Source organism: Echinops telfairi, unplaced genomic scaffold, assembly GCF_000313985.2.
Source record: "Echinops telfairi isolate 266 unplaced genomic scaffold, ASM31398v2 ScPeMD7_70;HRSCAF=299, whole genome shotgun sequence".
NCBI classification, from domain to species: Eukaryota; Metazoa; Chordata; class Mammalia; order Afrosoricida; family Tenrecidae; genus Echinops; species Echinops telfairi.
In genome coordinates this window covers 33699666-33722195 of record NW_022103968.1, presented here as the reverse complement: position 1 = coordinate 33722195, position 22530 = coordinate 33699666, and the positions used below count along the sequence as shown (strand labels likewise).

At 35.1% G+C, this 22530-nt stretch overlaps 1 protein-coding gene across 1 annotated transcript in view; it reads left to right on the top strand.

The window, feature by feature from the left end:
• Window positions 1–22530, top strand: part of HELLS (helicase, lymphoid specific) — a 43284-nt gene that overhangs the window by 9816 nt on the left and 10938 nt on the right. The window contains exons 3-11 of the mRNA XM_045291445.1: window positions 4593–4649; window positions 6502–6538; window positions 6621–6685; window positions 9305–9346; window positions 11574–11798; window positions 12334–12516; window positions 13454–13597; window positions 16082–16278; window positions 18697–18793. Of these exons, the coding sequence (XP_045147380.1) occupies window positions 4593–4649; window positions 6502–6538; window positions 6621–6685; window positions 9305–9346; window positions 11574–11798; window positions 12334–12516; window positions 13454–13597; window positions 16082–16278; window positions 18697–18793 (1047 nt within the window). The remainder of the gene's footprint in view (window positions 1–4592; window positions 4650–6501; window positions 6539–6620; window positions 6686–9304; window positions 9347–11573; window positions 11799–12333; window positions 12517–13453; window positions 13598–16081; window positions 16279–18696; window positions 18794–22530) is intronic.

Sequence of the window (22530 nt, the reverse complement as noted above, 5' to 3'; positions counted from 1 at the left end):
CCCCTCCTCCCCCTCTCCCATGTCCCCCCGGAACTGTCAGTCCCGTTGTTTTCTCCTCCAGATTGTTCATCCAGCCTGTCCTATCCAGACAGTCCAAGAAAGAAAGGTTTGTAGTTAGTTCAAGGATTGCTGGCCTTTAAGAGTGTTTTCCTGTCCAGCCTGTTGGGGCACCACGCCCTGTCCCCAAAGTCCACCCTCATCATTTCCTAGGGATCTTGCTGCTCCCCTCCCCTGCTGTTCTGCTGCACTCCCCCAGTGCTTTGCCTCAGTGTGGCGGGATCAGATCGGGTGCAATTCCCACACAGTGTCTCTGGTGTTGTCCCCCGCAAGGCCATGGGTCAGTGAGGGGCATCATGTCTCATACTGGGCTTGGCCATGTGGTCCTCTGTGTACTAGTTGCTCTAGTAATATTCTTTCTTATGACGAATCTGATATTAATATGTATAGCCATATCAGTTATTGTCTGGTATATCGTATGTATGGTAAATCCCTGTTCTTTTACTTTTTTTTAAAAAAGTATTTTATTGGGGGCTCTTAAAACTCATCACAATCCATACATCCATCCATTGTGTACATTTGTACATTTGTTGCTCTCATCATTCTCCAAACATTTGCATTCTACTTGAGCCCTGGGTATCAGCTCCTCATTTTTCTCCCCTCCCTCCTCACCCCTCTCCCTCACGAACCCTTGATAATTTATAAATTATTATTATTTTGTCATGTCTTATGCTGTCCGGCATCTCCCTTCACCCACGTTTCAGTTTGTCCCCCCAGGGAGAGGGTTATATGTAGATCCTTGTGACCGGTTCTCCCTTTCTACCCCACCTTTCCCTCATCCGGTATCACCACTCTCACCACTGGCTCTGAGGGGATCATCTGTCCTGGATTCCGTTTCCAATTCCTATCTGTACCAATGTACATCCTCAGGTCTATCCCGATTTGTAATCATTTGAAATTTTTATGACTAAGGATGTTCAGCAATTATCTGTCATCCTTTATCTTTTTAAATGTATCTTTTATTTTGCTTTTGGTGCAAGTGTCTACATTAAGTTAGGTTCCTTTTTGACCATTTTCACACAAATTGTTCAGTGACATTAGCTACAGTTTTCACAAGGTGTCATCATTTTCCTTAATTTTGTTGTTTGTTCCATGCTCAGTACTTTCATTCAGCTTCTCATTTTTGCTTTGCAGTAAAAGTTCATCTTTTCACATACAGTTAGCTTTTAGTAGAGTACTATCCTTACTAGTAATATCCTTTATTTTGTGTATCATTTTGCTGTTTCACTAAAAATCAATGTTGCTATTGTTTTGGTTCTGGGATTTGTGTCTCAGGACAATAGTCTCAGAGAGTCCTGTGCTGGTTTCAAATAGTCCAGTTAGTCTGCTGTTAAGAACTTGAGTTTTTCAACAACAACAGAAAGAATTTGAGTTTTCTAGCAAGCATTCTGGTTGTATTTCTTCTGAGAATGATTTGTTTGTTCCTTTGACTGCCCATGTTGTAATCAGTTTTACCTGCACCTTAGTTTGAGTGTGTTAGTTCTTCTGGCTTGTGTTTTTTTTAATCATCCAAAGTTTATGTGCTTATAAACTATTGGAAAGACCATGACTTGGGTTAGGCACACCTTAGTCATTGAAGTGACGCCTTTGCTTTTTACAACCGCAAAAGAAGCCTTTCTTTGCAGCACATTTGTTCAATATGAACATCATTTGATTTCTTGACTGCTGCTTCCTTAGAAGTTGGTTTTAAAGAGGTAACTACCGATGTATTACAAATAGAACCGAGCTTCATAGGATTTTTTTGACTGTTATCTTAAAGGAAATTTACAGTTTGTTCTTTTGCAGTGACATTAAAAACTCTCTGCCTTCAATTTGAGTCTTAAATAGGGTTTCTGAGGCATGTATGTTTAGCAGCTGATTATAAACGGATTGCCTCAACCAGACTGTCTAATTTTTCTACATTTATTAGAAGGACTTATCTCACCTTTGTGAAAAATGAGGTGATATACAGTATTTGTGTATGTAGTTCTGCACTGTCTTATTAGTGTAGCTTTATAATCTTGAAGTCTGTAAGATGTCTCTAAAGTTTGGAGGACTTAGTTCTTTTTCACAGATGTTTTAGCTCTTCTCTGGCCTTTGGGTTCCTATATTTTAGAATCAGCTTGTCAATTTTTACTAAAACTAACTAGTGGTCACTTAGGGGGGGGGATTAATATCTTCATGCTTTTAATTGTTGATTGTTCATTACTATCATATAGAAATGTAATTTTTAAATTTTGATCTAAATGATTGCTAAGCTTTCTGTGAAGGGCCAGATAGTAAATATTTTAGGTTTCGTGGACCTATTTGGAATGTCATCTTTTAAGATAGTTCTGTTTTATTAATGGATTGACTCCTCAGTTGTGCATGGAATCTTCAGGGGTTGAGGCTGCCGTAACATTTTTTTTAATTGCCCTGAAATCTAGTTGATAGGGATAATGCTACTCTAGTAGCTTCCTTCTGATCACTATTCATGTGGTATATTTATTTCCATTCTTTTACTTTTAACCTTTTATTCTTACAGATTTTTTGTTGTTGTTGACCATAAAGTTTGTGTCAACAAACATAGAATGTTTTTCCAATATTAGAATGATCCTTTGAAAATAAATCGGGTCATGTAATCCTACTGAAAAACTTTCTAGTCATTTTTTTGTTTTAGAGCAAAAGGCAAATCCTTACTATGCCCTACAAGACTGCAGCACTGTCTGCCTTCCTTATCCCCATGACCATCCCAGAAGCATTACAGGTGTGCTCCTTCATTTGAGCCTTTAGCCCAATGTAAATATCTCTGCTTATAGATACGCTTCCTCTAGAACAGTGGTTCTCAACCTTCCCAATGCTGTGACCCTTTCATACAGTTCCCCATGTTGTGGTGACCCCCCACCCCCAAACCATAAAATTATTTTTGTTGCTACTTCAGAACTATAATTTTGCTACTGTTATGAATTGTAATGTAAATATCTGACAGGGCATGATGTATTTTCATTGTTAAAAATTGAACCTAATTAAACATAGTGATTAATCACAAAACATTATGTAATTATATATTGTGAAATATTTATTTCTAATGGCAAATCAATGAAATTTTGTCTTGAAGCATGGTGTAGCATGGGTAACAGTCTTCACACTGCGTACTCCTGTATGGACATATCTGGATGTGGGCGAACCTGCCTGGAGACGGATAGAGGAGCGGTGTCGCGATTCCTAAGACCATTGGAAATGGGTGTTTTCCTATGGTCTTGGGCGACACCTGTGAAAGAGTTGTTTGACTCCCAAACGGAGGGGTTGTGACCCATAGGCTGAGAACCGCTGCTCTAGAATCTAGATTTCTAGAATTCCGTTTCCTAAACTAATTTAGCATGCCACCTCCTTTTCAGAAAAAGAAAAATTACTCAGTGCCTGCCTGTCTCTATACAAAACAAAAAATCTTTTGTACTATAGCTCACAATGCAGGAAAAAGTGTGTCTGATTTTGTAGCTGCCCTGGATTGTTCCAGTGCCTCCACGGGCTGGGTATGACTGGGAAACACTGCTTAGATGTCTGCATGGCTTATTTCATCATCATCTTCAAATCTTGGCTTAAGCAACCTTTCTTATTGAAATCTGCCTTGACAACCTTAAATAAAATTGCTACCTTTTACCTCCTGTATCACTTCTGATTCCCTATCCAAAGCATTTATCACATAACATACTTTTGGTTTCTCAATTAGAATGTATGATAACTTGAAAGCTTGTGTAAATTGAGGAAATACAGTAATCACTGAGTCATTACTCAGCCTTAATGTTTATGAACTAGGATCTTGCTAACCTTGGGACATGCCATATCTTTATCTTTTATTCAAGCCCTTTAAAAAGCCATTTTATGGTAAAATGAAACCTACAGAAGAATACACAATGTGGTTATTATGATTTAAGGCAAACACTTAACTTTTGCAAATAGTTCTAATTTCTTAATTGTTTTGCTTTTAGAACTTTTAATTTTGCAGTAACTTGGGTCCTGAGTACTTTATTTAGCTCTATATTGTGTATTAGATGTTTCTGCTGTAGGTATAGTTGATGGTAATTTGAATTATTCCTGATCACTTATAAAAGAGTGGGGCGTTGTTCTGCCTTCTTTTCGTTGGCTTTTTTCCTAGCCTTGCATCCACACACTGATAGTACTTAGGCGAAGACAGTAGTTCTTGAGGTTTCTTTCTGTAGCCTTCCTTTTTGGAACTTAACTCTGCTACTGCTAACTCCCCTAACTAAATTTTGGACTGCTTTCTCAACTGTTGGACTCTTTGGGTTCCTTTTGTGTTGCCCATGCTTGGGAATTACTCTCAGGAAGTCAGCTGGACAATGAGAAGACTTCATTTCTCTCTATGTTCAGTGTCTTTCATTCTATTGTCCAAAAACATTTACTTATGTTTGATCCGAGTATTAGTTGAATACAGGAGAGTTGCTTTCTGTTACTCTGTAAAAGGTTGAAACAAAAGGACCTACTTAAAAGATGGTTGTAGTTTCATCATACTGAATATAATTGGAGATGAGACCAATGTTTTATGTTTTGCATTATAGGAACAGAAAAAGAAAGAGAAATTGGAGAAGAAAAAGGAATCTTTAAAAGATACAAAGGTATTTTAAAATAAAATTACCTGAAATACTGAAGAAATTTTGTAATATTATGACCTTTTTTAAATGTTTACTGCATTTGCTTTGATAACCTATCAGTGTTTATATTAAAAGGTACATAAAAATTCTCAATTTTTAGATAATGGAAAGAGACATGTGACTTTCCATCAGTTCCTTTTCTGTGGACTGTATCTGGTTCATTTCTTCTAAGAACATAATGATTACTATTTGTACTTTACATTTCTACCCTCATCATGTAAATAGCTGTTTTGAATCTTAACAATAACAGCAGTCTGTTTCTTGCCTGAAGCTTTAACGTAGGGCCAAATGAGAATTCTTGATTTATCTGCTAATAAAATTTTAGACAATAGTATATTCATCTATGGACAGCTTGGACTTCAAGTGTGATTCTTTTGGAGATTGTTTTAAGGTGAGGTGAGACTATTTAATGCCCTGATGGGAATTGTCTAAATAATAGTTGTGCTGTTGAAAATAGAAATAATAAAGATCACATTTATTGAGTATTTGGGTATAGTAGGATTTGTGAAAACCAGATTATGTATAAGATTGAAATCTGTTAAAGAAGAAAAACTCAATATTTTCCACTAAAATGAGTGATAGAAAAGTATTAAGGTTCCACTCGTTAAAAATGGGAAATTGGAGAGGCCCAGAAAAATAAGACATTGTTGTTGACTTTTAGCTCGACTTTCCCCAGGTTTCATTGTACTCTGTTCTCTTCTTTCTGTTAATTCTCTGAGTGGTGCTACTAGGACTGTTACTGTCTCCGTTTTATGTACAAAGGTGTTTCTGCAAGAGAGAAAAAGTAACTTGCTCAAGATCACTTATCTTATAAATAGTATGATGATTTAAGCTCAGGAACCCTCTTAGTTACAGAGCCTGCATGTAGCTTCTACATGACGACACTGCTTTGTTGTGAAATGACAGTGCTGAGAGTTACAGGGTATAGGATGTATCTTTACTTTTAAGTCCAGTTACTTGATTCTTAGATTAAGTGGTGGGGTTAACAATACCGGATAATTGGATGTTATAAGAGGAATTGTAGAATTCTTTATTAGATACTGCTATTATTTGACCCAGTGCCGATTGGTTTTTTGAAAAACATATTTAAGGTGATTATTCTACTTAGTTATTTATGCATTATTCATTATCCTGTTAATGCAGCCTGTGCTAAATTTATACTAGGATTTATTTTTCTCATGTTTTAGAAGTGTCAGTAAATTCTGCTTATTTTCTTACTAGGACATTTGATATTTTCATTTTTAATGCTCTTAATTTTTTAATTATCCTATTCTATTTATTTGCCAGTTTATCAAACTGTCTAGCAATTTTTTCCCCAGTGTTCCCTCCCAGTTGCAATTCTTTCTTTTTAATAGCAATTCTTGATATAGTATTCATCCATTTTTCTCTTGGAAATTTCTTTGGGGGGGTAGGGTAGGGACTTTTCCTTTAACTTTTTTTTTCTTCCCCTTAGCACCCTCTAACTAATACCTTTATCTTTTATTTTTACTTACTTAAAATGAATATTCCTTACATATGATGCACACTGAACGTTACTTAGCATTAATTTACAGTTACAAAGATATGCGTTGTAATTTAAAAATAAAATTCTCTTCTATATGTTTAATTTTATAACTTTCTCTTCCTAAGTGAAAAGAAAAGGAAAAAAGTAGAGCCTTTGTATTATATAGTGAGGAATTAATAGAAAAATGCTACATGAAGGTAAATAATAAAACTACAAATGGAGCATTTATGTATGTCAAGTTAATCAATGCCTTTAAATATGTAATACCAAAGGGTCTTAGAAAAAGTAATGTTCTAAATCCTTATTTTGCAGGGTGAAAATTCAGTTGATGGAAGTGAAGAGAGCCCAGGTTAATTTCCTTCCAGTTTTGATTATTGCTTATCTTTATGGTTTAATTTCTATCAAAATGAAAATTTGCATATTTTTTACAGTCATGAAGAAGAAAAGAGGAAGAGAGGACGAGTCATACAATATTTCAGAAGTCATGTCAAAAGAGGTAAAAAATAGGGCGAGGCCACATAAGATTAATATTTCATAAAAACCTATGGATTTTTAACATTTATTTTGTAGTACAGTGAACCCTCGCCACTTCGCGCTTCAACTTCCGCGGCTTCACTCTATCGCGGTTTTGGCGTAACAGCGCATGCTCTGTCATTACTGCCGCTGATTGGCTCATACTGTACACGCTTGATGCCATAAATAATATAATAAATAATAAATGATAATTGTAACGTCCAAAATGTTTTACTGTATTTTCCCTTTTTCATTTAATAAATTGGGTAATATGAGTGTAATGGTGACTAAAGGGTGTTTTTTCATGTCCTCTATGCTCTAACTACGAAAATGTTTGATTTACAAATAAGGAATCCTACTTCGCGGAATTTCATTTATCACGGTAGGGTCTAGAACCGATTAACCGCGATAAACGAGGGTTCACTGTAAATATATAGGTGACAGAACATGCCATTTCAGCCATCTTCACATCGATAGTGCAGCAACATTAAATATGTTCATATTTAACCATCACTAATCCTTAATTTTTATGTTGCCCTCAACAGAAGCTCAGTGTTTCCTACCTATTGTGGGTTTTCGACACTCTTAAAGCTTCAAGAATTGTTGCTATTTGGCCTTTTCAGTGTGTTACAGAGCCTTCTATTTTCTGTTGTTTATGTATAAATATAATTCTGAGATTATTTTAAAATCATCCACAAATACATAAAGTTAGGGAATTTGAGGTAGATTCAATGAATTTTGAAACCAATATTACAAAGCCTCAATTATAAGCTTAGGGGATATGTACATATACAGATCCTTGGTGGCACTATGAGGTCAGCATTGGACTGCTAACTGCTAGGTTGGCAGTCAGATTCACAAAACACTCTGGGGGAAAGTTGAGGCTGTTTCCTCTGGTACAGATTTATTGTCTTGAAACCCCAAATAGGGTCACTATTGATTAGATGGTGGTAGATGTTTTAAAAGTTTTTTGATTCATCTTTTCTTAGAGAAAATTTCAAACATAAACATTATAAAATTTTAAACAATAAGTCTAGAGGATCGTATATTGAATTACCTAATGCCCAATTTTAGCAGGTTCAACTTTTTCTGCCCTTATTTTTCTATACCCTAAATTGCTTTAAAGTAGTTAGATCCCTGCATCATTTCATTGCATTATAAATATTTTTTATGCAGCACTAGCAAGAACTATTTTTAAAAAGTAATCACAATATAATTGATGCATTAACATTTCTTATCAAATTTACCAGTAAGCTCACATGTTGACACATTTTTTTTTCTTCTATAATTGTTTGATTTAATTGAGGCTAAATTTTTAACAAGAATACCCCATAGAGGGTGTTGGGTTTATATGGTATGTTTTATTCTTAAATTATCATTCAAAAAGATTCTATTTACCCAATAAAAGAAATTGGCCATCAGTCCTCTATATGAAATCCTAACAGCCCAAGAATATGAGTATCTTTGTTGAGAGAGACACGTGTACATGATTTTCAACCACTTGCTGGCACATTCTGTTATTCTTTTGCATCTTTTTTTTCCTTGTGTATCTTTTTTGCAATAAGGCTGAAGTATGTATCCTTTTCCATCATCTTTGCCCTTCACACATACTGAACTTTTGTGATCAAGCTCTAATGGCAAATTTCTCTGACAAATACATTTAATGTAGCAGCTCACCTAAGTCACCTCTTCCTCAAGACTGGAAATTCAGGTATTTATAAAACCAGTCTTGAAGTGGGTAGTTTGCCTGTAATACATTTGAAAATGAATTTTTAAATAAAGGGCAAAATCACAAGAGCTCTACAGCAAGGAATGTCAAACTTCCTCAAAGGAACAGATTGAGGACTTCAAATCACTCACAGAACAATGATTTTTAAAGATAATAGAATTTTCTCAAGAAGCTACTGAACTTTCTTAGTAACAAGTTTTCTGCATAGTATATCATACCAGATCTGTCACAACTACGTCATTTTGAACTATGCAGTTATTGTGAGAAAGCAATCATAAACAAGTGACCTTGGCTTTGTTCATTTAAAGTGTATTTGCAAAAACAGCCTGCCTGCTAGATTTGGCCCGTTGACCAGTGTGACAATCACGATAGTACTAGGACAAGAAGTATTAAAGGCACAGTGAATATATAATCTCTGGATTGCTTATTGAAAGGTTTGAATCCAGCACGTACGTCAGAGTAGAAAGACGTGACTGTCTGCTTCCATTAAAATTTACCACCTTGGAATCCCTAGTCTTGACCTGGAGGGTTGCTGTGAGTCAGAATTAACTCAAGGGTAGTGGGATAGTATTTAAGATTGTTTTGCCCTGTGAATTTAGGCTTTACCTGGTCTAACTTTGGTTTAAAACAAACACCTGGAATGTCCAGGTTTTTGTGGAAACGTCTTCCTAACAAATTCAGAGTTTTATAAAAGGCTGTGAGCCAAGCATACATGTTACAGACTTGATTTTGCCGAACAGCCAAAGGTCAAGACCTCTATACTGCAATTGCCTTGAGCTTTATCCCCATTTTCTGGCATAAAATCAGAAGAAAATAACCTTGTTGAGTGAACAAATTGAATAAAACTCATACACCTTTTTTCCCCCACAATAGGAAATTTTGTCTGTGGCTAAAAAATGTAAAAAGGAGGATGAGGTAAGAGATTTATAATATAAATTACATTTTAGCATTGTATTTGCTTCCTTGGTCATTTGTACCTTGCAATCATTAGTGCATATCATTTGCCTTTCTATTTTAAACCATTTCTTTCTTAACCACATATTATCTGATTGGATACCGTTTTTTTTATTAATTTACATGTGCCATGAAAAAATACGTGTATTTTTGTATTGTCTAAGAATGATGCAAATGGTTATAAATGTTTTTTTTGTTATTTGTTAGGGAGCCTATCATGTCTCTGGTCTAAGAGATTTTCATTGGTTATGTTTTCTCATGTTATGAAAATATTATCTGAATATGCATTGAACAGTATTCACTGTTCATGTCCTTATAATTAAAAAGGGAACTAAAAACTCCATAACATAAATTTCACTAGTAAAAAGCAATGTCAAGAATTTATTAATATATCAGAGTAATAGGTCTTTGGGAACATTGAAGGCATGGTTATAGATGGTAGTAGTCTATTTGGCTATTATATAATTTTGTACAGAGTTTATACCTTAAAATTGCTTTTATTTTCATTCGTTTTTCAACGTAGCAATTACTTTGGTAACATTTATAAACTATGTTGTCATAAAGAATGTAAGATTAAGCAAGCTATTTTTTATAATATTAACATTTTGAAAGATAAAGCCTAAATCTACCCAAATCTACCATTACTTACTGCAGAATTTTGGCCTAGTTTTAAGAGATTTATACTTTTACATTATTTTAAGCAGATACTTTTTTTTCTAAATACTTTTATTGGGGGCTCTTACATCTCTTATCACAATTCATACATTCCTCCAATGTGTCAAGCACATTTGCACATATGCTGCCATCATCATTTTCAAAGCATTTTCTTTCCACTTGAGCCCCTCATATCAGCTCCCCATTTCTTTTCCCTCTCTCCCCCGAGCAGATTCACTTTTAAATAAAAGTAAGATAGAGTAAGATCTCTATTTGCAAAGTTCCTGAGATTTCTTTATTTCATAATCTGAATATTGGAGGCCTTTCAAAGAAAAAAATTTTTTGGTTATTTTTTTCTTCTATTTAACAGCTAATTGATAAATTTTACTTGATTAATGTACAGGTTTTAATTGTTAATTTGGACAAATGTGTATATATGCACCTGTGTAATCACCATTCAGTTCAAAGTATAGAACATTTCCCTTTTGAAAGGGTACAATCCCTTTCCATCATTTCTTCATTCCTGCATTCAGAGGCACCTGCTCTCTGATTTGTATCATCAATTGGTTTTGCTTGCTCTATACTTCCCATAGTTAACATATAAGTTTGTGGTATTTTATTTTCTGCTTAACTTAATAAACATATCTGATAATAATTTATGTTATTAAAATAGTTGTCTTTGTTTGATTTGCATCTCTTGAATGGCTAATGATCATGAGCATTTCTTCATATGTTGGTCACCTGAATGTCCTCTTTGGTAAATTGTCTGTTCATGTTCTCTATACATTTTTAAAATTCAATTATTCATACTTGCTTGTGGTATTGTGGTTTTCTATAGATTTTAGAGATTACTCTCTTGATACATATATATCAGTGTCCCCCCGACCCCCGCCTTACTCTTTTGATGAACACAGTGTCTTATGTTTAGATCTGTCATGTATTTGCCTTTTGATGTTTGTTTTTTTCATTATGTTTAATAGTGCGTTTAAGCCATGTACTAGGACCCTTAAAACTGCCCTTATTTTTTCATTGGTGATCTGTAGAGTTCTAGGGTTTGCATTTAGGACTTTAATCCATCTTGAGTCTTCATCATCACACATTTTTCTGTAGGGGCTAACTCAAAGTTTATACTTTTTCACTTGACTAGTGTACTAGGATCATTTTTAGCTGACCCTTTTCCTGTACTGAAAGTGATTCTTTGATGAAAGTTTTTTTTTGGTGGACTTTATTGCTAGGAAAGTTTTTATTTTAAGATATTTGGGGGTAGCACATTTTAGGAGTTGAGTAGTTGGAAGGGAAAGGTAATTTCAAAGGTCTTTCTAAAAAAGAGTATTATGCCTCATGATTGTTTTGATCTATACATGTTATTCTTGGAGGAAAATTAATAACTTTATTAATAGGATAATAGAGATAACCACAAAGGTTTCTTTGTTATAGGACTGAGCTAATTTTAATTAGTGATATTTTCTGATAAATTGGGGGTAAAGAGTGACTGCAGTAAGTACAAATTTGTAAGTAAACTTTCTTTTTATAGGAGGAAACCTCATCTACTAATCTATGCGTAGAAGATCTTCAGAACAATAAAGATTCAAATAGCATCATTAAAGACAGATTATCTCAAACTGTAAGACAGAATAGTAAATCATTTTTTGACCCAGTTCGGAAATGTGATGGACAGCCAGTACCGTTTCAACAACCAAAACACTTCACAGGAGGAGTGATGCGGTGGTACCAAGTAGAAGGAATGGAATGGCTTAGGGTAATGAATGGTCATACTTGATGTATGAGTTATTTTGGTATTAGTCTGTTAATAAGAAATTATGACTTGTCATTCCTTCTTTGCTTTTCTGTTATCTCTAAAACAAACACTTGGTTGTAGATACCTTTTATTTTCTGATTTCTTTATTCAAAGTGAAAATAACTTTTAGATATTTAAATAGTGTTTTATGATTTATTTGAGGTGGCTAACCAGTTTTAATTTCAAGAGTACAATGTTTTCCCAATTAAGGGATATAGCCCATCAGGGAAATTTCATCATATATACATCTCCCTTCCCTTAAAAAAAATTGTAGCCCCCGGAGTAAATTTGTGGAGGTAAAATATTGTCAAACAATCTAAAGGCTATTTAGATTGTTATTGCTTTGATAAAGTACTTTCTAAAAGTGTTGTTAGAATTTATGATGGTACCAGGAGTGTATAAATACGCCCTTCTCACAATTATCTTTGGGTTTCATTTTTAAAAAGAAATGAGCTATTCTGTATATTTACTAAATACAGTGCCTTGTTTTGTCCAGATGCTATGGGAAAATGGTATTAATGGCATCTTAGCTGACGAAATGGGGCTGGGAAAGACAGTTCAGTGCATTGCTACAATTGCATTGATGATTCAGAGAGGAGTACCCGGACCTTTTCTTGTCTGTGGCCCATTGTCTACACTTCCTAACTGGATGGCTGAATTCAAAAGATTTACTCCAGAAGTAAGACATTTCATTGTGTTAAAATAGTGTTTCGTATTTAACTGGCATTAAATTAGAGATCTCCCACTTTAATGATGCTGTTTTTAAAATTTTGCTGTTTAAAGTTAAATATTGCACCTTATGATCTAGCTTCCAAACTGAGCCATATCTTACTTTAAATCAGAGGTTCTCAACCTGTGGGTCACGACTCCTTTGGGGGGCGAATGACCCTTTCACAGGAGTCACCCGATTCATAGCAGTAGCAAAATTACAGTAATGAAAATAATTTTATATTTGGGAGGTCACCACAACGTGAGGAACTGTATCAAAAGGTTGTGATATTAGGAAGTTTGAGAGAACCAGTGCTTTAAATTGACTTAGAAGAATGAACACTGATATATTGCCAAAATATCTTTAGATGATTTTCTGTGCCCGTGAATACTTTACCTGAAATCCACAAATACTTCACCTGAAATAGATGTGTTTAAAAAAACAGATTCTCTTTATTCGCATTTGGTGGGGTTTGTTTTGCTGGTAGGAGGTGTTGGGGTAGAGGAGCTGCTAACCACAAAGCCTGTGGTTCCAGCTACAGAAAGGTAAAGCTGTTTGCTCCCACAAAGATGTATGCTCCTAGAAACTTTATACGGTTGCTGTATTTTGAAATGGCCTCAGTGACAGTGGGTTTAGGTATACACGTTATCTACCCTTGCCTTAATAAGTAAATGAAATTTCAAAAATAGCATCTCTATCTGCTTCCATAGTTGAGAGTTGTTTGTTTTTATGACTTTTTGTTTTCTTTCATTCACAGTGATGTGTTAGACCAATTTGACACATTGTTGGAGAAAAATAGAAATAAGATTTAAGTTAAATTATTATTTTTTCAGAAAATGACCTGTTATTTTTTTCTAACTACTTGACACTTATATTCTGTTTGTTATAAATATATATCAAATTATAGATTCCTACTATGTTATATCATGGAACTCAGCAAGAACGTCTAAAATTGGTAAAACATATTTACAAACGGAAAGGGACGCTGCAGATTCATCCTGTGGTGATCACCTCATTTGAAATTGCTATGAGAGACCGAAATGCATTACAGGTACAAATGGTCTTCATTGCTTTCTCTGCAGATCTTACTTTCCTTAATTCAGTCCACTTTCTCATTGTCCAGTAACAGTTTTCAAAAAATTTCTGATGGATTATGTACTTTCTTTACTGACTGGAGACTGACATGGATGCTGCCATCCAGCAATAAAATTAAAGTCTGGCACTGTAATCCATAGCCATACGATTTATAATGGAAACAACCAGGTGTTGACCTAACTTGTGAATTTATTATAGACATCTATTTAGTATAGATGTACTTATGGCATTTGTTTTATGAATTAAATTTATTCATTTGATTTATTTTAATCTAATAAGGATAGAATATTTGCAGACAGGTATTTTAGATTCTAGCTTACAGAGCTGTCAGGTGAAGCTTCTATATATTTTTTATTTGCTTACTTATCTTAATTTATTAATGTCCAAATGTTAATAAGAAAATAGACTTTACTGTCGTTGCTTCTTGCAAAGTCATTTACTGATGTTTTGAATTTTTTTTGATCTACCTATTTCATAATGGGTAGTAGATCTCTACTGCTTTGTTTTCTTTTGCTGAGCATGTGCTCCGTCTTACTGAGTGCAGTCTTCTATGGAAACAGGAAAATCATGGCTTCCATATAAGATAAAAAACATTGGTCAAAATATATATGTGACTTACATAACTAGTATTTCGTAGAACTTTAGAATATGGTGTGCAGAAATCTTAGCTAATGAGGTTAACAAGGAATTTACAATTATGTGTAACTTTCAAAAATAAACTGTTTCTTAGTAATAAAGATCTATTGCTTGTAGAAAAAAGGTCAAAAATAAACACTTGTAATTATTTGAGAAATAATTCCTATTAAGACATAAGCAAAAAAAAAAGACAAGCATAATTTATATATAGGATCGTTGTATATATTTTTCTATGTGGTTCCATATTTTTGTACTCAGTACTATTATACGAAGGAATTTTCTGTTATTTTGCTCTCATATTGAGACTACCTTTGATAATGCTTCCTTGTCAATTCCATTTATCACTAGTTTGAATTTTTATAGTATGTCTTATTGTTGAGCTTATACTGTCATATTGATGACTGAAGCTTTAGCAGGTAATAGGAGCGGAAGTGTATGGTCCTGTTTTTAGTGCTGCCGAAGGGAGCACTATGTGGTCTTATTTTGTGTGGCACCAATAATATTAGAGCCCATAAATTTGTTTTGCAGATTCATTATCATTTGTTTCCTAGATTTCTCTTTCATTTACATGTAGAGAATGTTTAAATATTTTCAGAGAAAAAAAAAAGAAACATTTCCTAAATTGATGCAGTAGATTGTACAAAAGTTCTTGATATGAGCAGACTATTGAGTTGTATGATATTTCAATAAAACTATTTAGAAAGGAGGGAGAACAATTGTGAGGATGGTGCAGGGCTGGGCGGTGTTTGTTCTTAGCGTCCCTGTGAAGTGGGAACTAACTCGACAGCACCTAATGACAGCAGCAGCAGCAGCCCTCGATCATCTCACAAACAAGTCCCAGCCAACCGCTGTCCATGGCATCTCTGAGTACAAGTCTTGAATTGAGAATGTGTTCAGGTTTTTGTGTTGCCATATTGCCCGAATCATAAGTTTCTTACACATAATTTTCTATTATAGAGGTTACATATATTTTTAATCATTCTGCACATTCTGCATGAGAAAGCTTTGCTTTGAGTAAAGCAAGATTATGGACAAATCTTAAATACAGGTGGACTCCAAAATTTCAATGATTGTTTAAATCATTAAATCCTCACTGTCCTCCAGTCGATTCCAATAACACTAGATTCCATCAGTTACTATTTGACGTTTTCAAGGCAGTTCTGGCTCATAACAACTCTGTATGTGTGCGGTGTTTAAGCTCATTGTTGCAACCAGTGTTAACCCATGTAATGAGGCTCTTCCTATGTTTCCCTGGCTCTACCGAGCCTGATATGTTCACATGTGCAGAGTAGTTGTCACGAAGTCTCCCCAGCCTCACTTCTAAGGAACATTTAGACTATACTTCAAAGACACATATTTTTTTCTTTAAGCAGTCAATGCTATATTGAATAATCTTCATTAACATTATAGTTCAACTACATCAGTTCTTTCATTGTCCAATTTTTGCTTGCTTATGAGGAAATTGAAGACATCATCGTTTGGTTCAGGCATAGCTCGGTCTTCAAAGTGAAGTGGCATCTTTATTTCTTTAACGCTTTAAAGAGATCTTTTCTGGCAGATTTGTCCATTGAATATGTCATTTGATTTCTTGACTGTTTTGCTTCCATGGGTGTTTTGGGTATCCAAGTGAAAGGAAAGTTTTACAGAAGGTTGTCATTCAATCAAATAACCGTCCCAATAGATTTGGGTGTAATTTCTATAATTCAAAATCCAACCCTTAGTTAAAGACAAAAGATTTAATTTCAGAGCTGTTTTCAGGCAGAATTATGAAATATTTAAATTTTTCCCTCAATTCATTTTCTAGCATTGCTATTGGAAATACTTAATAGTAGATGAAGGACACAGGATTAAGAACATGAAGTGCCGTCTTATCAGGGAGTTAAAACGATTCAATGCTGATAACAAACTTCTTTTGACTGGTACTCCCTTGCAAAACAATTTATCAGAACTTTGGTCATTGCTAAACTTTTTGTTGCCAGATGTATTTAATGACTTGAAAAGGTAGGTAAGCCAGTTATTTAAACTGTTTTCTATATGTTTTTGAGTTGCTCAAAAGGTTTCTTCTCAAAAATTCTTCTTTGCTGTAATTAATTTCTTCTAGGTAGATGAATTAAAATGATATGCTTATAGCAAGTTCTTATGGTATATATTTTACGTTTCACTTTTGACAGTTTTGTGAGAAGCAATTAATACAGAAGATTTTTTTTCCTCAGAAGATTAAGTTTATTTTGCATTGACTTATTAAACTATTACATAGTACCTCAGAATCTTTGTTTTATTCCTGGAAAACAAACTGGTAGACAACTGTATGAAATTATGCCCTGTCTCCTACATGGAAACAGATTTAAAGTTATTGAAGTCTGTAACTAGCTACTGCCAGAACCAAAATGAAACCAAGGTTTAATTTGGTTCTTTCATTTCCAACTGGTTTTTCTTTTTTCTTATGGAAACGGTTTTTATCATTTTGTAACAAAAATGTTTTCCAAAACTATTATGTGCAGAAAGGATGAGAGAATATGAGCAAAAGTTAGGATAATTCAGATGGGAAAATAATAAATTCTGGAGATAAGAATAGTTGTACTTATTTGATTATCAATGAAGGAAGAAAGCCAATTAGATTTCCAACCTATTCTCATATTCTGTGTCAAAGCCAGGATGCCTTTTTTGTACCTATAGGATCTTTAATTAAGGTCAAAATTTCCGAGCTCCACCCCAGACCTCATTAATTAGAAATCAAGATAGGAACTTGAACTCTAAATTTAAAAAATACGATGTATGTGAAGATGATGCAGAAATTTGGGTCCTGTCTATTTCCAATAAATGCTAGCATTTATGAAAGGCCTGGTTATCTAATTGCTTAATTGAAAATATTGTGGAGAAGAGTGCTACTTTCTCTGACATGGGGTCACCTAAATTTGTATCCATCATGGATTTTGATTTTGGTGTAGTATAGACTTCTACGTGATTTTATGAAGATAAATAAGAAAATACTGCTAATAATATTTCTATTTCATACACATGGGTTTTTCCCAAACAAAACAAGTTTATATATGAATAATCAGTGTTAGTCTCGCTAGGATGCCTTTGAAAAACAAAACAAAATGGGTAATTTTTATACCTTGGAGTGATTTTGGAGTTATGCCCAATAAAATTGAAATCAACATCTTCCAAAATCATTGAAACTTGGTGCCAAATTTACAGATATGCTGCCCTCATAAAACGCTTAAAGAAACAACACTTTTTAGATGGAATAAGCATTTATGGAAGGTTAAAAAGATGGAGATTTGCAAGAGGAGTCAGCTCATTAAGTTATAGTAACTTTTTTGATGGGGGAATTCTAAAGGAACAGCCTTGATAGATTTTCTAAAAGGAGGCCAGATGAACACAGAACTGAATATAAAATTTCTTTAGCAAGAAATTTGAGGAAAATTAAGACCCCTGGTGATGTAGTGGATTGATTATGCATTAGACTCCATGGGAAAAAGATAAAGCTTTCTGTTCCCATAAAGGTTTACAAACTTAGAAACTCTAATAGGTAGCTCTACTCAGTCCTATAAGGCTGCTATGAGCTAGAATCAATTGGATGACAATGGATATTCATTTGAGGGAGATTAAAAATTGTATTGGTGAAATAAAATTTAAGAAAGTTCTGAGAATTTTCCCCATCATGACAATGTACCTACCTAACTCTTTAAGGGTATAGCAAAGACAACCTACGAGGATTTTGTTGGAAACCTTACCCCATCATCCATCCTACAGACTTGACCTTAACCCTTCAGAATTTTTTTGTTCTCCAAATTCAGTTAAAATTCAAAGGTACACAATTTTGAGTCCATGAAAGATGCTGCAATGGCAGTTTTTAGGTAGAAACAATCAAAGAGCCCAGAATTATTTAGGGACATTTCAAGATAAAGAAACAACCACCTTCAGAGGCGTATAGACTAGATAGAAATTGTCAAGAAACAATAGCTTCTTATGTTATTTATGATTCCTATGAATTTTGAAATAATACTTCTTAATTGCCCTGGTATTTAAGTGCTTATTTCTCCAGTATTTATGATGGGAAGCAAAGATACATAGATGTTTTTAAGCAACGTTTGTGTAAAACATTTTTGTAGTATACCTATAGAAACAGACCATATGGCCTTTGTTTTCAACAGTTCTCCCTTTTATTTTATTGGAATGTTTCATAAAATATATTCCTTAATGCTTAGTTTTGCTTCAAAACGTGTAGTTCCTTTGAATAGGTTCTTTTAAGTCTAAATAAATTTCAGTTAACTAATTTAATCTTATGATAAGGTATGATGGTATCCCTGAATCATATTATGCAGATTAATGTAAAATAAAAATGTAAAACATCATGTTGATATTGTTGAAAATATGTGATAGGTTAATTTATGATGTTTTTTTCCTTTCTAGCTTTGAATCTTGGTTTGATATCACTAGTCTTTCTGAAACTGCTGAAGATATTATTGCTAAAGAGAGAGAACAGAACGTATTACATATGCTGCACCAGGTTTTTACTTTTTCGTATTCTCTATTTACTTTTGGCTTATAGAATGAGAAAAGAACATTCACCCCTATGAAAAAATGACCGCATCCATACATTTAGCTTATCCTTCCCCTGTTGACAGAGATTATATGACTCGTGCTTATTCTTTTTTTACTTTTTCATTTATAATCATTTTCTCCCTGATGATTACTGTCTGTTGTGTCTATAAGTCAAAAAATGGAAATGCATGTTTTTATGCATTGTTTGACAATATTTGTATTATAATTACTTCCCCACATGGTCCATGTATAATCGGTTATCTTAGATATGAGCAGGCTTCAAAGAGTCCATGGGATACTCAAGGAAAGAGGAAGGCTTAATATTATGAGATTAGTAATACTAAAATCGATCTCTAAATAGAACAATGCCCATTCAGAACCTAGTACCATTTTTTAAAGACATGGAAAAACGAATGGCTGTTATATGTTATGTAATTGTATATGGAGGAGAAAGAGAAGCAGAAGAAGAAATGCCTTACTTAGGGAGAGTGATGTAAGAGTCCTCTCACTTCTTGAACTCAAAACCTTACCCAGCCTCGATAGTCAAATCAGCCTGGTACTGGTATAACAGTAGACCAATGGAACCGAGTAGAAGCCCATCAATAAGTCCATACACCTACAGACAACTGATCTTTGGGAAAAGATTTAATTACAACAAATGGTGCTGGCAGAATTGGAATTGCATTTGCAGAAGAATGACACAGGACCCATTCCTCACCTTGTATACAATAACAAACAACGTGGATTAAAGACCTAAATGTAAATCTTATAACCATAAAGATCATCGATCAGAAAGTGACAAACTTAAGGACGCCCCTGTACATGGCAAAAATACACTACCAAACAGTAAAAGTAAGCCACAGCATGAATGGACATATGCATAACCATATTAACTGCAGCAGCACTGGTATTCACATTAGCAAGAAGATGGAAACAACGTAAATATTCAACAGTGGAAAGAATGGATGAATAAACTAGTTCTTTTGGTGTTCAGGCTTATAGAGGCTGATGATCGTGGTGTATGGGTCCATTGGACTAATCGTTTCCAAGTATCTTCAGTTGTTTTCACTCTTTGCTCTAGATGGTAAGGTACAAGTAGTTGTGCCTTAGATGTCTGCTCATAAGTTGTTAGTTACCTGATATGAATGTAGAGCATTGTCTTTGAACTCTGTAGTATGCCAGTTGACCGTTGTACTCCTCCCACTGCATTGCACCCTACTCCCCAATAATCCTGAGCCTTGGACCAGTGACTGAGATTGTTTAGTTATGCCTAAGGAAGAGATTGGTAAACTTTTTGTTACATCTATTTCATGACATTTTAAAAAAAGAATTGTTCTTTTAAAGACATGAAAACAGACTGAGATATTCACATATCAATGTTCATTGAAGCACCGTTTCCAGTAGCCAAAAGATGAAAACAGCTCGTGTCCATTATGGATAAACAAAATGTGGTACAACCATACAATGGAATGTTATCAAACATAAATTGAAATAAAGTGTTGATATAGCCCATGACATAGCAAACTTAAAAATACATTATGCTGAGTGAAGTAAGTCAAAATACAAAAGGACTGGTATTGTATGCTCCTTATGGAATGGAAAAATGTACAGAGGCCAAAATCTATTAGTGGTTAGGACATCCAACAACATTGAATGTATTCATTATCTGGAGCCATCACTGTTGGCTGTAAATCTTTTTTTACCATTTTATTGGGGGCTCTTAACAGCTCTTATTACAATCCATATATCTATTGTGTCTAGCACATTTGTACATATGTTGCCACCATCATTTTCAAACATTTTGTACTCAAGCCCTAGGTTTTAGCTCATTTCCCCCACCTTCACTTTTTTTTGGGAAATCATTTTATTGGGAGCTCTTACAGATATTATAATAATCCATAAATCAATTAGACCCAGCATAATTTTTTAATCGTTTTATTAGGGGCTCATACAACTCGTATCACCATCCATACATCAATTGTGTAAAACACATTTTTACATTCATTGCCCTCATCTCAAGACATTAACTCTCCACCCAAGCCCCTGGCATCAGATCCTCAACTTTTCCCCGCTCCCCCCTCCCTCATGAACCCTTGGTAATTTACAAATATTACTTTGTCATATCTTGCACTGTCCGACGTCTCCCCGTCTCCCTTTACCCACTTTTCTGTTGTCCGTCCCCCAGGGAGGAGGTCACATGTAGATCTTTGTAATTGGTTCCCCCTTTCCAACCCACCCACCCTCTATCCTCCCAGTATCGCCAATCACACTATTGGCCCTGAAGGGTTCATCTGCTTTGGATTCCGTGTTTCCAGTTCCTACCTGTACCAGTGCACATCCTCTGGTCTAGCCAGATTTGTAAGGTGGAATTGGGATCATGATAGAGGAGGGGAAGGAAGCATTTAGGAACTAGAGAAAAGTTGTATGCTTCATCGTTGCTACATCGCACCCTGACTGGCTAGTCTCCTCCCCGAGACCCTTTTGTAAGTGGAGGTCCAGTGGCCTACAAATGGGCTTTGGGTTTCATTCTACACCCCCCCCACCCCCCCCACGCACACACATACACTCCTTCACAATGATGATTTTCTGTTCTGATGATGCCTGATACCTGATCCCTTGGACACCTTGTGATGGCACAGGCTAGTGTGCTTCCATGTGGTATTTGTTGCTTCTGAGTTAGATGGCCGCTTGTTCACCTTCAAGCCTTTAAGGCCCCAGACGCTATATTTTTTTGATAGCGGGCACCATCAGCTTTCTTTGCCCCATTTGCTTATGCACCCATTTGTCTTCAGCGACTGTATCAGAGAGGTGGGTGCGCAACGATAGGATTTTTTGTTGGATGCCTGATAACTGATCCCTTCGACACCTGGTGATCACGCAGGCTGGTGTGCTTCTTCCATGTGGGCTTTATTGCTTCTGAGCTAGATGGCCGCTTGTTGACCTTCAAGCTTTTAAAACCTCAGATGCTATATCTTGATAGCTGGGCACTATCATCTTCACCACATTTGCTTATGCACCTGCTTTGTCTTCAGCGATTGTGTTGGGAAGGTGAGCATTATGGAATGCCTGTTTAATAGAGCAAAGTATTCTTGCATTGAGGCTGTACTTGAGTGGAGATCCAATGTCCATCTGCTACATTAATACTAAACCTATAAATATATGCACACAGATCCATTTCTACATCCTCATATATAAATATATTTACATATGTACATGTCTTTATTTACACCTCTATAGATACCCTTTGCCTCCTAGCTCCTCTATTTCCTTTGACTTTCCTGTTGTCCCACTATCATGCTCAGTCTTCATTTGGGTTTCAGTAATTCCTCTTGGTTACATTACGCTTGATCATGCCCTACCAGGCCTCCTACACCCTCTTCACCGATTTGGATTAGTTGTTGTTCCCTTGTCCCTGGGTTTGTTAATACCATTTCCTTTCCCCCTACCTCCCCCTCTCCCATGTACCCCCGAACTGTCGTTCCCTTTGTATTCTCCTCCAGATTGTTTATACAGCCTATCTTATTTAGACAGACCTGTGGAGATAATAACATGCACAAAAACAATTCGGAGCTAAACCAAACAACAATGTACAACAAAACAACAACAAACCAATGACAAAAAAACAAGAAAAGCTTGTCATTAGTTAAAGGACGGTTTGCTGGCCTTTAAGAGTGTTTTCCAGTCCAGTCTGTTGGGGCACCA